At 38.9% G+C, this 17373-nt stretch overlaps 1 protein-coding gene across 2 annotated transcripts in view; it reads left to right on the forward strand.

The window, feature by feature from the left end:
* The window catches only part of LOC121272733 (alpha-actinin-1-like), a 108325-nt gene that overhangs the window by 54062 nt on the left and 36890 nt on the right, over window positions 1-17373 (forward strand). The window contains exons 6-11 of one of the 2 annotated variants that reach the window (XM_041179512.1): window positions 1923-2001; window positions 2259-2340; window positions 9441-9526; window positions 12591-12683; window positions 14345-14575; window positions 16515-16662. In XM_041179512.1, coding sequence (XP_041035446.1) covers window positions 1923-2001; window positions 2259-2340; window positions 9441-9526; window positions 12591-12683; window positions 14345-14575; window positions 16515-16662 — 719 coding nt within the window. Of the gene's footprint in view, window positions 1-1922; window positions 2002-2258; window positions 2341-9158; window positions 9245-9440; window positions 9527-12590; window positions 12684-14344; window positions 14576-16514; window positions 16663-17373 lie in introns of both variants that reach the window. The other variant, XM_041179511.1, reaches the window with a different exon arrangement.

Genomic DNA, 17373 nt, shown 5'->3' on the forward strand with positions numbered 1-17373 from the left:
TTTAAACACTTGTCTTAAATCCCCTTTTTTTGCTTTCATTGCTCCACTGGAAATGGTCAGTATTTCAGATCTCTCCTCTAGTTTCTCATTCTGGTGTATGTTTGTTTTCTGGCTTTAATGTCTTTTATATAACGGAATGCCTAGAAACTACGCACTCATTGCCTTTATATACATTTATCTTTGCCTCTTGTGCCTGTTTGTCTAAAACCCAAAATGCTGTCATACTTGTTATAGATGTTGCACTATCAAGGAATTTTCATTGAACCATTGTTGTCTGTTTATCCAGCTCTGTTTTTCCGGTGACTCTTCATTCCTTATATTGTCTCTGTATAGTCACACATTTCTATTAAATTGCATCCATCCCACTGCTAATCTGCCTTTATAGTGTAAATACAGCTCTGATAATACAAAGTTGGGCTCATGCCATGGTCGATGGATTTTGTCATATAGAAAGAATGCAAAAGCCAATACAGCAACCCTGCAGCATGATGATGGGATTAGAGGAGGGTTACTGGAAGGTTGTTACAAACAAGATTTTTTCCATGGGAAGTAAGCCCACAATATAAAGGGTGTAACATTTCAATGCAATTTTTAATTTCCCAATTGTTTGCTTGGGTGATTGACGTAATTTGACCCAGAAGTCTGTTTAAAAGAACATGCATTGCGAATATCAAGTTTCAAAATTGACATGTTTTAGCATCTAAATTTTAGTTTTAGGAATTGGAATTTTTTTAACATGAATAAGTGGACAAGCCTGATTAAGAAACTGATAAACAACCCTCATGTGAATACAAATCAAACAAACCTGGGTTAATTACCGTTAAAAGGTAACCTGTGTTTATATTGCAAGGTCAGTGGTAGTAGTGAGAAAATTAAAACAAATGACCCATCTCTAAATTTGTAATGGAGTCTTGATTGGAATTCTGACAATTTGCCTGATGGATTTGGGGGTTGGAGCTAAAAGCACCCAAATTGGTGGATATAAGCCCATCGAGGCAGAGAAAGAGTCTTAAGAGCTGAAAATTAGCTGTAAACCAGAAGCAAAAGAGCTATCAGAAATGGAGAATATTCCTGAGGTGGAGGCACTAACCTGCAGTGTCCACAATTGAGATGCTTAAGGAGTGGTGGAGGGTTGTTTAGCTAGAGGTTAGTGGAAGGACCCTAAGAAAGCTCATACCTCAGACAATAGTAGGAACAGTTCCTGAGAGCTGTGGCATTTTGGTTTGGTCTCAGGAAGTGGAGGAACCTCAACAGCTTGATGATAAGCCAAAGACTTTGAGGAAAGTCATGAGGGAAAAAGGGGAAGTTCTGTTGAGAATTTTAGTTTAAAATCTTTTTATGATTTTGATGTGAAGTAAAAGTATTAAGTATTCATCCAAGACTTGTTTCTTGTATAATAAAACTCATATTTGTTTTAAACTGTGGAATCTTGTGGAGTAATTTATTTTGGTTAATAACGATGTTCAAGTTTCTCTTTAAATGTTAACAGTTCCTACTGGGATTATAACATAAGCATTGCCAACAAAAATGGTACTGAGATTAGTGGAGTTATATTTGTCTAAATAAGCAAGTTGTGCAATAATTCAGCTTTGTGTACTTGATATTTTGGAATTCAGTGAAGGCAGAATAACTGTGCTTGGGTGACTGGTATTGGTGATGGACATCGCTTCTGATATTTTTGTCCATCCCTTGATGTCGAACAATTCTTGTTAAAGTAGCTTTAATGTAGATAAACATTCCTAGGTACTTCAGAAGTGAGAGAAAAGGAGTTCTATTTTTTTGCAATATACCCATCTATAATTGTAGATGCCTCATCTTTGTCTTTATGGCTTAATGGTTTGAAATAATGGGAATGGATTTTTTTTTATTTTCTTTCCTACAATCTTCGAATATTGGATTTTGCTTCTAATGTTGGTGTCCAGTTGGAAAGATGGCCTGGCATTCAACGCGCTCATTCATAGACACAGACCGGAGCTTATTGATTATGACAAGCTGAGGAAGGTATGTAACAATTTGAACAAGATGATTAAATGTGTGAAGCAAAATTTTCTCTCAGACCTTGCGATCCCTGCATGTTTTGGTGTTAGATCTGTTCTCAAGGACACAACTGCAGCATCTCGTTCATTTATTTTGTTCAAAATGGATGCTTATGTTTGTGATAGAAAAAACATTTTAAGAGTCCAAACCTTGAAACTCTAAGCTCTACTGATGAGATATTAGTGTTTGACCCTTTGGCTCCTTTTCCCCTCATACCTCAGGATGATCCACTCACAAACCTAAATAATGCCTTTGAAGTGGCTGAGAAATATCTGGATATACCCAAGATGTTGGATGCAGAAGGTGAGTCATTTTGTCCTCCCTATAATAAAATACTTGCGCGCCTGCTGTATTTTGTCAGACACTTGTATGGATAGCTCTGTTCTGTGACCGCCCTTGAAAAAAGCATTGTGCACTTCTTTTGTTCTAATTGTGTAGAACCCTTGGTTCAGTTCAGGCTTTGAATGCACAAGTTACTTGCTTTCCATATAGAGTTTGTTCATTTAATGGCGGTTCAGCACCAACAGGTTACTGCCATAGATAAGTTGGTGAAATAGGCAGCCAGGTAGCAGATGGAAGTTCAATGCAGAGAAATATGAAATGATTAATTTTGGCTGGAGAACATGGAGAGACAATATAAGGGTGCAACGTAATGGGGATGCTGAAGCAGAGGGACCTGGGTGCATTTGTGCATAAGTTATTGAGGGCAGAACAGGTTGAGAGAGCGGTTAATAAAGCATATGGCATCCTAGGCTTTATTAATAGGGGCATAGAGTAAAAGAGCAAGGAGGTTACGTTGAACTTGTATAAGGTACTAGTTCGGCCTCCGAGGAGTATTGCTTCCGGTTCTCGGCACCATGTTTTTGGAAGAATGTGAAAGCATTGGGGAGAGTGCAGAAAAGATCACAAGGATGAGGAATTTCAATTATGTAGATTGGAGAAGTTGGGACTTTCTTTTGGAGAAGAGAAGGCTAGGAGGAGATTTGGTAGAGGTATTCCAAATCATGAGGGGTCTGGACAGGGTAGAGAAGCAGAAACCATTCCCACTCCTGAAAGGATTGAGAACCAGAGGGCACCGATTTAAAGTATTTGGCCAAGAATTTTTTCATGCAGTGATGGGTTAAGGCTTGGAATGCACTGCCTTGTCTGTGTGTTGTGGAGGCAGGTTAATCTGAAAAGGAAGGTGTTCAGGGTTGGTGGGAGAATGGCACCAGGTGAATTGCTCATTTGGAGAGTCAGTGCAGACAGGATAGACCAATGGCAGCCTTCTGCGCTGTAATGATTTTGAGATTCTGGGCAGGAGTTTTTAGTTCATAATAGATGTAAATTGGAGTAGAATGTTTTCACATTTTTAATGAAGGTACTAAACTTATTAACAATATAGAGAGTCAAGTTGTGAAACCCTCAATTGTTGAGTTACCTCATTGAGGTTGCCAACTGGAAGAGTCCAATCTTTAGCTCAATTTTGAAAGGTTTTGGAGACGCTTGGTTCTTGAAATCACAGCAATGCCTGAAGATGCAGATTTTGCAGTCTGTAGCCTGATTATTTAGGATTTGATGGTTTCCTAACACTTACATCATATAAGAATCCAGAAAATTCTGCAGACTACTTTATGAAATTGGAGTGCTCTGAACTTTCCCTTAAAGTTACACCAATTGCTAGCTCTGGTAGGTTGGTGAACCATTTTTTTCTTCTAGCGGGTGGTTTAAAAAGTTCCTGGAGGTTGTTAACATAAAATTGTTATGACTGTTAACCTTTCTTCATTTGGCAATGTGGGTTATTGTATTTGAATTTGGTTAATGACAAAATACCAAGAGTCTGACTAAGTGAATAAAGCTGAGAGAGCAGCCTTCTGAGTCCTGTTTAGAATTTTGGATTGATGCAAACATGTTTGAAGGTTTACCCTAGGTAACCTATAGCTGGACAATGTGCAGATCATCCTTGTAGCGCATGTATTGGGATTGGATAACTCTAAAGTCACCGGTTAACTCATCTTGCTAAGTGAATTTTCTAACCTTTTTAAAAAAAAAAAATAAGGTAACTAATGTCACTCTGTCCTTGATATCATTTCATAAGAACGTGGCATAGAAGTAGGAGCAGACCTTGCAGACCCTTGAGCCTGCCCTGCCATTCAGTATGGTCTTGGCTGATGCCCTACCTCAACTCCACCCTCCAGCTCCCTCCACATATCCTTTATTTTCTGAGATGCCAAAAATCGCTATCTCATCCTTGAATATACTCAACAATGAAGCACCCAAAACATCCGGGGTAGAGAATTCCAAAGATTCACAACCCTCTGAGGAATTTTCTCTTGATATCAGCCCCAAATGATTGACCTTGTGTCCTAGATTTTCCCAGCCAGGGAAACAACCTCTGTATACCCTAGCCCTTTCAGAATCTTAAGATTTTCTTTAGGTGAACAGTGATTAATAGGCCAGAAGAAAGGAAATGGAGAGATGGGCTGTATTTACTGCAGTATGAACAAGGAGTGCCAGACAGACCTTCTGATCATCCCTACTTGTGAACATACTTTTCCCATTATTGAAATGGGCTATAGTAACACTGTACCTATTGTAAATGCGATCCAGTTATTTGAGGAATGGATAACTTGTGACTTTAAATAAGTTGCATATAATGAAGTGTATTTTCAAATAACTTGGCAAAAGTGATCACCATTAACATATGTAAATATGTTAATTGCTTATCAATTGTTTTAGTTAGAAATAAGTGCAAGGCATTAATTGGGGTTTTCAAAACAAAAACAAAAATACCTGGAAAAACTCAGCAGGTCTGGCAGCATCTGCGGAGAGGAGCACAGTTAACGTTTCGAGTCCGAATGACCCTTCAACAGAACCAAGTAAATATAGAAGAGAGGTGAAATATAAGCTGGTTTAAGGGGGGGTGGGACAAGTAGAGCTGGATAGAGGGCCAGTGATAGGTGGAGATAACCAAAAGATGTCATAGACAAAAGGACAAAGAGGTGTTGAAGGTGGTGATATTATTTGAGGAATGTGCTAATTAAGGGTAGAAGGCAGGACAAGCAAGGTACAGATAGCCCTAGTAGGGGTGGGGTGGGGTGAAGGAATCAAAAAAGGTTAAAAGGTAGAGATAAAACAATGGATGCATTCAAAGGATCATCCTCCGCCATTTCCGCCTATTCCAGCATGATGCCACCACCAAACACATCTTCCCTTCATCCTCCCCGGTGGCATTCCGCAGAGATCGTTCCCTCCGGGACACCCTGGTCCACTCCTCCATCACTGCCTACACCTCAACCCCCTCCCATGGCACCTTCCCATGCAACCGCAGAAGGTTCAACACCTTTACTTCCCCTCTCCTCATCATACAAGAGCCCAAACACTCATTTCAAGTGAAGCAGCATTTCACTTGCAGTTCCCTCTATTTAGTCTACTGCATTCGTTGCTCCCAATGCGGTTTCCTCTACATTGGAGAGACCAAACGCAGACTGGGTGACCACTTTGCAGAACACCTTCGGTCTGTCCGCAAGCATGACCCAGACCTCCCTGTCGCTTGCCATTTCAACACTCCACCCTGTTCTCAAGCCCACATATTCGTCCTTGGCTTGCTGCATTGTTCCAGTGAAGCTCAACTCAAACTGGAGGAACAGCACCTCATCTTCCGACTAGGCACTTTACAGCCTTCTGGACTGAATATTGAGTTCAACAATTTTAGATCATGAACTCTCTCCTCCATCCCCACCCCCCTTTCCGATCCCGCCCCCCCTTTTCCAATAATTTATATAGATTTTTCTTTTCCTATTTCCATTATTTTTAAATGTATTTCCATCCATTGTTTTATCTCTATCTTATAGCCTTTTTTGATTTCTTCACCCCACCCCACCCCTACTAGGGCTATCTGTACCTTGCTTGTCCTGCTTTCTACCCTTAGCACATTCCTCGGATAATATCACCACCTTCAACACCTCTTTGTCCTTTTGTCTGTAACATCTTTTGGTTATCTCCACCTATCACTGGCCCTCTATCCAGCTCTACTTGTCCCACCTCCCCTTAAACCAGCTTATATTTCACCTCTCTTCTATTTTTACTTAGGTCTGTTGAAGGGTCATTCAGGCTCGAAACGTTAACTGTGTTCCCCTCTGCAGATGCTGCCAGACCTGCTGAGTTTTTTTCCAGGTGTTTTTGTTTTGGATTTCCAGCATCCGCAGTTTTTTGCTTTTATATAATTGGGGTTTTCACTTGAACACACAGACATTGGAGTGGTTAGGTATACTTTTAATGTTTCACTTTAAATATAAGACTGAGAAAGATGGGCTGTCGTACTATCCTTAACTGGCTTTCTGGAGTAGATCCATGATAGAACTTTTTTGTTAATTGCATCAGCGGGAGTGTGTGCCCAGAAATGTTGGGGCTGATTGGGCCTAGTTGTACCCAGTGTGCAATCTGCAGCATGAGTCTGACATCTTTGTACAAGAAACTGTACTGTATCTAGTTACTGTACCCAAGCATCACAAAATAGTTTACACAACTAAGTTTATTGTGAATATCGTTAGTGTAGGGAATGGTTGCCATTAGGGAATGATGATGCCGATGTTTCCTTGCCAAATGCAAAGCTGATGCATTGATGCACACACTATATATCATGCATGAAGATTATGAATTGTCTTTACAGTATTTCCCATATGTTGAATCATTTCATTCGTAATTCTGAATAATTTCCACTTGTTAAAAACAAATAAAGACTGAATATATCCTTGCTCCTGATTTGCGTGTGGAGCTTTTCTATTATACTGGCTGAGCCATACAGACCAGGAAGGGTACAAACTTGATTGTGTGCCAAACAAGCTGAACTCTGCTGAGTTGGCAGAAAAGGCATCTTGGGTTGGTTGATCCTAAATTTGGGGGCAGGGTGGGGAAAATGATTCATGATCCTCCTTTTTTTCTGTAATCAATGATTGCTACTGGAAGGCAAACGGGTAGATGTCAGCAGAGAATGAATGGGCTTGAATTAAGCCTTTTAAAGTACAAAAGAAAAGAACTTTAATGAAACTGCCTTTTGATCATTGTCATGATAAACTCATTTTAAGGTGTACTTTCAGTTGCCCAGAAGTGGCTGTAGCAGATATAGGCTAGGAAATTTGCATCCTCTGCTTTCTTTTAGTTCCTAGGACCAGACATCTGTAAGTCTAAAGTCACATCCCATCATTTATAATGGACCCTCCCAGCAATTGACCTCACTGCAGCAACATAATTGGGAGTAACGTATTAGGGAACAGGATCTCCATTCAGGGCTATGTAATTAAAATTATATTTTGTTAGTGATAGTTTTGTGATGTCTTATAAATGTAGAAATTTGAGCTTAGTACTTCCCTGGACTTGACTTCTCCAATTAATGCTCTGGTACCCCAACATTTTGTAACTCCAAACCAGTTTCTTGTTTCAATTTAACAATCCATTCTGTGATTTGAAACTGCTAAAACCCATTTGTTTAATCTGCAGCAGGAGCACCCAACCTTTTTTTTGGGGTTGCGTGTGCGCACGCATTATTGAGCTCCCATTAATTTGCAAATACCTCAAATTACTTTTACTAACAAATCTTAATATATTGATTTGGGATTTATCCACCAGTGAACCCTAGCTCTTTTCAAACCCTCAAGATTCATAGGATAATAAATAAATAGAAGGGTAGATAGGACAGAGTTGTCAGCTTAGAAAGCTGAATTACTAAGGCCGGGTGCAATTGCTGTATGTGGTCAATGAGCTGCAGGTTGGACAGCCCAATGGAATGTCTGCTCATAGACTTCTCTTGACCTATGTACATCTAAAGGGCATTCACACTTCAATTTAACCTTCATGTGATTTATTATGCAATTTATGCTTGCTTCACACTTGTACAATGTTACTGCAATGCTTTAACCACGCAATATGAACAATTATTTCCACATTCATAACTGAATTTTTCCTTCTATCCTTTTTAACAGCACTACCTTCATTTTTGCATGTCCACACAAGCACACCCTATGAAAAAAATACATCAGCTGCAACTCAGCTCCCAAATACATTTGAGAGCAGTATTTAGATTATTCTGCTTTTGAACTGAGATTTTACTTAGCTGAGGTATGCCCTTTTTAGTTATAGTGCCACAGCTAATAGAATTTTCAGGAACAAATACTAGTCTTTTTGCCTTTCCCAACTGAACTTGCTGACCAAATATTTAAAGTTGTAATGAGTCCAGTTTGTGCACCTAGCTGAGGGTTGCTAAATGAGTGGTACATCATTATGGTGTTCTGCAGTCTTTTTGAAGCAACTATGGCAGGGTGCAGTAGTGCAAGTTATACATTAACCAACAGTAAACCAGTCCAACTATGGTTAGTAAACAATGTTAACACAGGAATATTAAATGCTACCAGGATTCCATTCTGCCAGGGTCTGTTCCTTTGTTTAAAATAAGTCAGTGGAATCAGTAGGCGGTGAGAAAAACATCCTTATGCATAACCTAAGGATGGAATATACTTAATGGACTGTTAAAAAAATATATTTTTAACACAGCTTTCTGTGGAATGTTGGAATGACTGCAGAATGTAAATTGTTTTTTGTGGTCTCATTATAATTAAATATTTATATAGATGCTCATACTGTTTTGATTTTCCATACTTACTGGGATAGCTAAGGATTGCTTCTTTTCTGCAAATGTTCGGGTGGATGCATTTTCTGCAAAATACTTAATTCCTTCACACTTGATTTCAATCAGCACCCTGAAGTATAATGTCTGGTTAGTTTCTGCTGTGGTTCAAATACAGCGGGATCAGACCAGAATTTAACTGCTGTGATTGGTTCAGTTTGCAATGGTGTTCTGGACTTCATTTCCTTTTGGAGGTGGAAAATCTAGTAAAGGCATTTTGGGTTGATTCTCTCCAATCTTCCTTTTATGAACAGCCCCATGTAGATTTGAGAGAAGAAGAAAGCTATTTGTGTGCTTCATCACTTCCTCATTCCCTTTTATGAAGCTAAGTAAAAATGTCATGAGTAAAATTGTACGTTGGAGCAGAGTTGGTCCGAAGCTAATGCATGCAGAAGTGTTTGAATGCAACAGCTTAAGATGTTGACTAGAAGCTTCTCTTAATATTTTTGTTTACCCACAGACATTGTGAACACCGCCCGCCCTGATGAGAAGGCTATTATGACCTATGTCTCCTGCTTCTACCATGCCTTTTCAGGAGCACAGAAGGTACCATAAGTCACCAAGGACCCCTCCCTTCCTGCAAAACTGATCTCATGCTTCTCTTTCAGCTGTTCCTCAAATTTTTAAATTCTTGGTTCTAGGCATGATGCTGCACCTGTTCTCTCTCATACCATATAATGAGTGGTTTTTCTGCTTGTGGCATGATGCAACCTTACTCTGCTCTGACTTTCTCTCTGCACAGATATTGTAGGCACTCTCAGGCCAGATGAAAAGGCTATTATGACTTACGTTTCATGCTACTACCATGCCTTCTCAGGTGCTCAAAAGGTGAGCTCTTATCTCCTGTATCTTGCAAACATTCTGTCCTGAGTGCTTTTGGTCATCTGTGGTGTGCTGCTTATATTGCTTGTATTTCTCATTATTAACAGTGGCAAACATTGGATATCTTCAATCTTATCACCCTTTATGTGACAATGCATATTTTCTTGGCTATATGATACTGCAATTGTAAAGGACATTTGGTGCCATTTTTTTAATGAGCATGCTCATTAATGAAACAGTCCTTTGGAAAGTGCGTTTGAGAAGTTAAGACATTTTACTATGTCGTGACTGCAAATCTGGTGTATAACCACAACGCTGCTTCTCAGTTTTTGTGACTGTTTGATTAAGGTTGATTCCATCTTAACTGAAAATTTTAGGAACTAAAGAGCTATTAGTCCCACCAAGCCTTTAACCGTCAGATCAACCCTCACCACCTTTGCCTTTCCTCACCTTTGTCAACTTGCTATATCCTTTCCCAATGCAGATATGCATCCATCTGCCTAAATCCATTTATACTGACTGTTTCAATGGCCTTCCTTTGTAACATTCTATAACTCTATCTTCTGGGAGAAAACGTTCTTCTGACTCGTTTCACTTTCTTCTAACTTCCAAACTTTTAACTAGTATTCCACTGCATTTGAACTCATCGCTAATGAACTGTTCACTTGACAAGTCTTGTCATTTCCTACTCCTAATTGTAAAAATCCCAATTGGGTCACCTTAAAGCCTAAGATGGGGAAAATTCGTAAGAAATTCACTTGGTCTGCTTTTGTGCTACTAACAAATAGATATCATTTATAATTGGAAGATACCTTGGAGCAAGAGTGCCTTGGGATAATTTGCTGTTCTTCTTTCGCTAACTAACAATGCATGCAGGATATTCATGGATAGATTCCATGCAATTTGTACAATTTTCAACCTTCTCCTATAAAATTTTTCCATAATTAATCAACATATACCACAGAAGAGCCTTTTATTATCCAGTGAAGACTTGAATTTTGCCCTGGACTGTGCTTTTGGGACAAATCCTTTGATTTGTGAATTTCAGTCTGGAAAACAAAAACTTTCCCTAAATTTACCAAATTTCAGATATTAAATCCATTTTTTAATCATTGGAGAAATTGTTGGAATAACTGTAGTGCATGCAGTATGGACAGCACTTAAGCAGTGGTCTGGCTACACTTGACAAATATTTGCATGCATGCTTACACTTCCAGTGCAAATGTGGAGTGATGTTTGTTAGCTTCTGACCAGCCAATTTCTACTCGGAGGGTTACCAAGATGTTTAGCATACTCAGTCAGAACAATTAGAAAGGTAGGTGTTGAATTGTCATAATTTCCGAGCAAGCTTTAAAACTTGGTTTTGCACCAAATCATTTTGGTGTCCAACAAAATAAGACAAGATTAATTCTAAGAAGCCATTTAATTCCTGTATGCTGATAATGTCAAAACTTATGAGCACCACTAGTGCTAAAGATACTACTGAACATTTGAACATGCATGTAAAATAATCCTGCATTCCTTAATTTCATTTTTCTTATGAAGTCTTTTGTGAACCTGTTCTCACCTGTTTTCCATTGCTGTCTCTTCCTGTGTAGACCATTTGTTTCCATCTCTGGTGACCAGCTCTCATCTGCTTTTATTCTTTGTGTGCTTTTTCTTTTTTGCTATGCAACAGGTACAGTATCCTTTTCCCTTTTCTTTGCTGTAACTATTTTCCGAATGTCTCCTGGCCACAAATGCTGTATAGTTGACCCTTAGAGTTTTGATTGTGTTTTTTCGAGCAGTACGCCCTCAACCTCCAGTTTCTGCTTTCCTTCTAGATCGCTTAGTCAATGATGGCCCTGATGTGATAGCTGCCATTTTTACTTGTTATTATGAGCCATCTTTCTGTGGTGAAAGACCTGTTATTTTATTATACCCTGTAGATGTAGTATGCTACATCATAGAATATAGTTGATAAATATCTAATTCTTCTAGTAGATTAGAGTGCTGTTCCTGGCACTCTGGGATGCAGAAGCCTTAATGCAAGAGTTAGTTTCAGTAATTCAAAGCTGTACCATACAAGCTTGTTTTCATTTTCGACTGATGAGATCGTGCATTTAATTATGCCCAATATTACCCATTTTAAAAAAAATTAACAGATTAGAAATTGGCATGGTTTTTTTTAGTCATGACTTTCTTGGCATATATTTGCAGTATTCAATATAAACTTGTGCTATCATTTTGGCAAGTTAGAAATAGCTCTACAGTGTTTTTTCCACAACACTGGCTGGGGAGTCTAGGACTCGGGGCATAATCTAAATCTTAACACCTGACCTTTTGGAAGTGAAATTAAGAAATGCAAAGGGTGATAGAAATTTGTAACCATTCTGCGAATGGCAATTGATGCTAGATCAATTATTAATTTTAAATCTGAGGTTGGATTTTTGTTCATCAAAGGTATGAAAGAATCTGGGGCAAAGGTGCATATATGGATTTAGGTCGTAGATAAATTGTAATCTTTCTGCATGGTGGCACAGGCTTGATGGGTTAAATGGCCTGCTCTTGCTATTGTTCTTTTTTATATTTATAGGCAGAATCCCTCATTATCTATATTTATGCCCTCAATTTTTTTAGGATGAAGGGAAAACCAATCGGACTAAAATTCAGTTCCTTTTGTTGAACCTCAATCCTATCTACTCACCACCTCTGTTCCAGTTTGCCATCTGAATCCATTCATACTGTCTGCTTCAATGAGCAGTGTGACTTCAGCTGTGTAGAGTAATCTGTTAATCGGTTCATTTTAAATTATTTATTTAGCAAACAGTAGCTCTTCTATTTAAAAGCTGCAAATGGCTTTTTTCAATTTTAATTTATATAATAGTATTTGAATTGAGCAATTTTTTTTTGTAATAGCTAATAAAAGCTACACTTACCCTTGTAACTTACACAAGTTTAGCAGATTTTCTGATGAAGTTCAACGTAACCACCTTTTTTTAATTTCCCAATTTTTAATTTGTGGTAATTTCACACTTTATGGGCTGATCTGTGTGTACTCAGGTTGTAACCATGAATCTGTTTCTGACAGGCTGAGACTGCAGCCAATAGGATTTGTAAAGTCCTGGCAGTAAACCAAGAAAATGAACATCTGATGGAAGATTATGAAAAACTGGCCAGTGATGTATGTATTCTACATTTGTGTGCTGTGTTAATAAAACTACCTCTGACTTGTAGTGAGTATCACCTGCAGGAATGCATGAAAAAAAACTTGACTAAATGCATTTCAGAATGTTCTCGTCAAATTGTAACTTTAAGCCAAAAAGCAATCAAGAAAACTGGCAAGCTCTTCAATTTCTTAACAGCAATTCAACTGATTTCTGGATTACAATTTTTGGTGTTCCATCAAGACCTTTTCCCCACAGCAAAAACAAAGCAAATGGCTGCAAAGACTTAGCTTTGGATGGGGCCTTGTGTGGTGCATAGACTAGTTCAGCCAAGTGGTCTGCTTCTGTGCTGTAGGCTCTAACCGTTGCATTTTTTTCTGTCCCATTTTAGCTGATCCTTATCGGTGCTTATTGTTCAGTTATTGAACCTAGGTAATGGATGGGAAATGAATTAATATACACTGAGAAGTTTTTGAATTTGTGTAATGCTTTACTAGTGTTTAGCTCCCTCAGTCAGTCTGTAGGAGCTGTGGCTCAGTTGGTAGCATCCTTGTCTCTGAGTCACTGGTTCTGTGTTCAGGTCTCACTGCAGAGCTTGAGCGCAAAAATCTATGCTGACACTCCAGTGCAGTACTGAGGGAGTGCTGCTCTGTCAGAGGTGCTATCTTTAGGGTGAGACATGAAGCAGAGGCCCCATCTGCCTGCTCAGGTAAAAGATCCCATGACACACTTTCATAGAGCAGGGAAGTTATCCCTGATATACTGACTAGTATCTATCCCTCAACCAGCATTGTGACAAATGAGATTACCTGGTAATTATTACAATGCTGTTTGTGGGAGTTTTGTGTGCAAATTGGCAACTGTGTATCCTACCTTACAGCATTGACAAAAGTACATCATTAACTATAGAGTATTTTGAGATGTTTGGTTGTTATATAAATGCAAGTCTTATAGCAGGTAGTTCATTTTAAAAAACATGATTAATACTTTAAATTCTAGAAATTAAATAAGCAGAAAATTCTAGAAACATTTGAGATCCTGGCAGTCAGCCTCAGTATTGTAAAGTTTCTATTTATAATTTGATAAATTAGGTACTCCACAGCAACCTTAGTGTGCGCTCAGGAGAGACTGATATTTGCATGTGCTAAGTTAATTGACTGAAGATTAGAGTTGATATTCCAGTTGTAGTTTGCATTCTTATTTTTGTCACTATCTTTTGATAAATGCAGGTTTTATTTATTAATAATATTAGTGAGTCTTCATGGCCTTGCTCACAGTTAGTACAAGAAAATGGCCTAGGTTTTCTGTTCGTAACATCAGGCATGTATTAAAATCTGAGTACTATTGGTGTTGCAATTGGAAAACATTGTTATTCGGCTATGTTTCCTTTTTCAAATGGGACTAATTAGTCAGTGGACTTGAACTGGGGAAGTGCTTGCACCACAGCATGACTGATGTTGAGGGAACTAAATAGCAAGCATTAGCGTTTTAAAAACTGTGAAAAATGTCAGTGTGCTTTAGGAATTGTGGCTAAATATTAATGCCAGAAATTGTAAAATAAAGCGCAACAACAATTTCAGATACGTCCGCATCTTTTCAATAAGTTATCGGCTTTAATTTTTGCCTTCAGTTTTGTTGTTTAACCTCCAATTTTTAAATTGGTGCCTTTTCTTTTCAGTTGCTGGAGTGGATTCGTCAAACCAAACCCTGGCTAGAGAACAGAGAGCCTGAGAAAACCATGCAAGCTATGCAGCAAAAACTGGAAGACTTCCGCGATTATCGCCGTGTCCACAAACCCCCCAAAGTGCAGGAGAAGTGTCAGCTCGAGATCAACTTCAACACCTTGCAGACCAAACTCCGGCTCAGCAATCGACCAGCATTCATGCCTTCTGAAGGGAAAATGGTCTCGGTAAGAAGGATTTCACAACACCTTTTAATCCGATGTCACATTCAGGATTCTGAAATCAGAAAATTACTGTTTCTTGCTGTAGTCATCCTCTGATCGAGGGACAGCTGACGACTATGGTTGTAATTTAAACTTAACACCTTTAATTCCAGGTTATTCGCAGGTCAAAGAACTAAGGGTGTTTTGAAGAAGATAGAAACTCATACACCTCTTCCCATTGCCCTCCTTCCCCACATTAGAGTAATTATGCCTTTCCTTTCCTTGTCATTCACAAAGGCATCTTGGGGATTCTACAGGCTCATGTTGTATTCTGATACCTTACTGAAATGGCCTTTGGTCATTTAAGTGGGTTTTTTCAGTTAATCGAAGCAGCCTCGCCAGCTCCCTGGCTGAAATTGGCTAACTTGGCACAGTGCAGAGATTGAATCTGGAATTTACTTGACTAGTGTAGGGCAATCCTTACTAGGCCATGCATTTACCAATTGAGCTATCCTGTGCTTCAGTGAAAAGAATTAACAGCATTACTTTTCACACTGTTCTTCTGAAAGTGTTATTACCCTGCATACAGTAATAAATGCTCCATTATGTCATAATAATTTGGACTTTTTTGGTTTTATTTGGTGTGCCAAGAAGTGTAATAGTGAAGTTTTGTTCCATTTTGGTTTTTAAACCAATAATGTTTATATTTCATTTTAAATGTGGGTTGTAAAACCTAGTGAGGTAACTGTTCTTGCTTAACGTCACCATGTTGTGTATACTTGGAACACTGGTGTCGTTATTTGGTTAGTTTTCCACTGAACACTCCTCAATACTGCTTTTATACTGCTTTAAACAGGACTTTATATGCGTTCTGGGAGAAGAAACCTAAACTCTGTTGCTCAAAGTGGGAGTTTTATGTAATCAAAATTGAAACTGACGGCATGCCTATTTTGCCACAGGCTGACAAGTTGGAACTTTTTGAGAATGAATTGTGGTCAACATTCTTACTTACATGCAGAAAAATTCCCAAAATAAACAAGTGCTGTTAACACATTTTAAACTGGTCGGGCAGGATTTGTATTTGACATGGAGCTGAATTGGAATATATCTTTGAAAATTCCAAATTGCTGAACTCACCACCCGCCCCCCCCCAAAGCACAATGCCTTGCAATTACTACTTCATCAATTTCCTGCTCAGATTCTCTCCCCGCTCCTTTCACTGCCCCTGCCCCCCAAATCTACTGCAGACTTTCTGGTCTTGCACTTTTTAGCTCAATAAACTAAATACTTTTATATCCTTTTTTTTGATGGAGTTTTAAATAGTATCCCCTAGCTGCTTGTTCCAGTGAAATTTAAAAAGTCCTGAGTGCATTAGGAAAAGCAACATTTCTACAGATTTCCTAGTCACATTTCCTCCTTTAGGCAACAACAGAAATGGATGGACTAGTTATTATCTCCATTCTGTTAGCGGTATCGTAATACGACTGAATTTTGCTACATGTAAACGGTAATTAATTCTGAAATGTTTTGGGGCAGGAGGTATGCAAAAGAGTTCTATAAATAAATGCAAATTACACAAGAATTGCTAGACGCACCACGGTCCATCTTCACCTTTTACTATTCTGGTCATGTGACACAGCAGTGATGGAGTCATATCATAACAATCGCTCTCAGTCTATAGCAGACCAAGACATGAGGTGAGCAAAACCCCAGTGGTGGAAAACTTTGGGAGCTATAGGTCCATAGCTACCTGTTCCTCAAGTCCGCTACATTTCCCAAATTGTGTCCCCAGATTATTTGTGCACTGTATCTCTAATTCTGAAAGAAATAATCCAAATTGAATGTATTTGTAATTGCCAGGTGTTTTTATTTGGAGATTAAACCTGGCTTTATGCAGTTCTGAAAGAAAGCTGAATCTCAGTTGATTTCTGTGGAGTAATGTAATCTCTTGGTTGTGTTGTAGGATATTAATAATGCATGGCAAGGTCTAGAGCAGGCGGAGAAGGGCTATGAGGAATGGCTGCTGAATGAGATAAGGAGGTTGGAAAGACTTGACCATTTGGCAGAAAAATTCAGACAGAAAGCTACCATTCATGAAGATTGGACCAAAGGTAACATGTTTACAACTTAAGTAAAATAATATACAAATAATATATCAAATTGGTGGAGAGCTGTGCGATAGAAATTTCGCGAAACATGCTAAACAATTTGTGGAATCCTTGTTTGGATCTAAAAGCTCCTAATATTGCTGAAAATTAGAGATGATATAGATCAATCTCCCCTCCCACTCCAAGTTTTCATCCAGCCCTGAGGAGATGTCCTTAACCCTGGCACCGGGCAGACACCACAGCCTTCAGGACTTGCGATCACGGCTGCAGAGAACAGTGTCTATCCCCCTAATTATACTGTCTCCTACATTTCTATTTCCTCCCCCCACTTGAATGGCTCCCAGTGCCATGGTCAGTTTGCTCATTTTCCCTACATTCCCCGCTCTTGTCCGCACAGCTTGCAAGAACGTTGATAGGGCGAATAGCCTACTTCTGCCCCTGCATCTGATGGTCTTTGGTAATCAAACCCAAGGAAGAAAATTAAGATTCTGCTGATCACAAATTAATTTGGTCTTGTTTATGTAGGGTCATTTTGAAGCATAGGAAATTGAATGATCCTTGTTCTTCCGTTAATAACAGCAACAATCTGACTTTTTTTATGGTACCTTTTGAGGGAAAACATCCCAGCGGGCTTCACAAAGTGTCAAAGGTTGACACTCCACCTGACTTGCGCATGTCTATTTTAATTTTGCTCTCCTTCAAAATCCCTGACTG

Source organism: Carcharodon carcharias, chromosome 34, assembly GCF_017639515.1.
Source record: "Carcharodon carcharias isolate sCarCar2 chromosome 34, sCarCar2.pri, whole genome shotgun sequence".
In the NCBI taxonomy this organism is placed as follows: Eukaryota; Metazoa; Chordata; class Chondrichthyes; order Lamniformes; family Lamnidae; genus Carcharodon; species Carcharodon carcharias.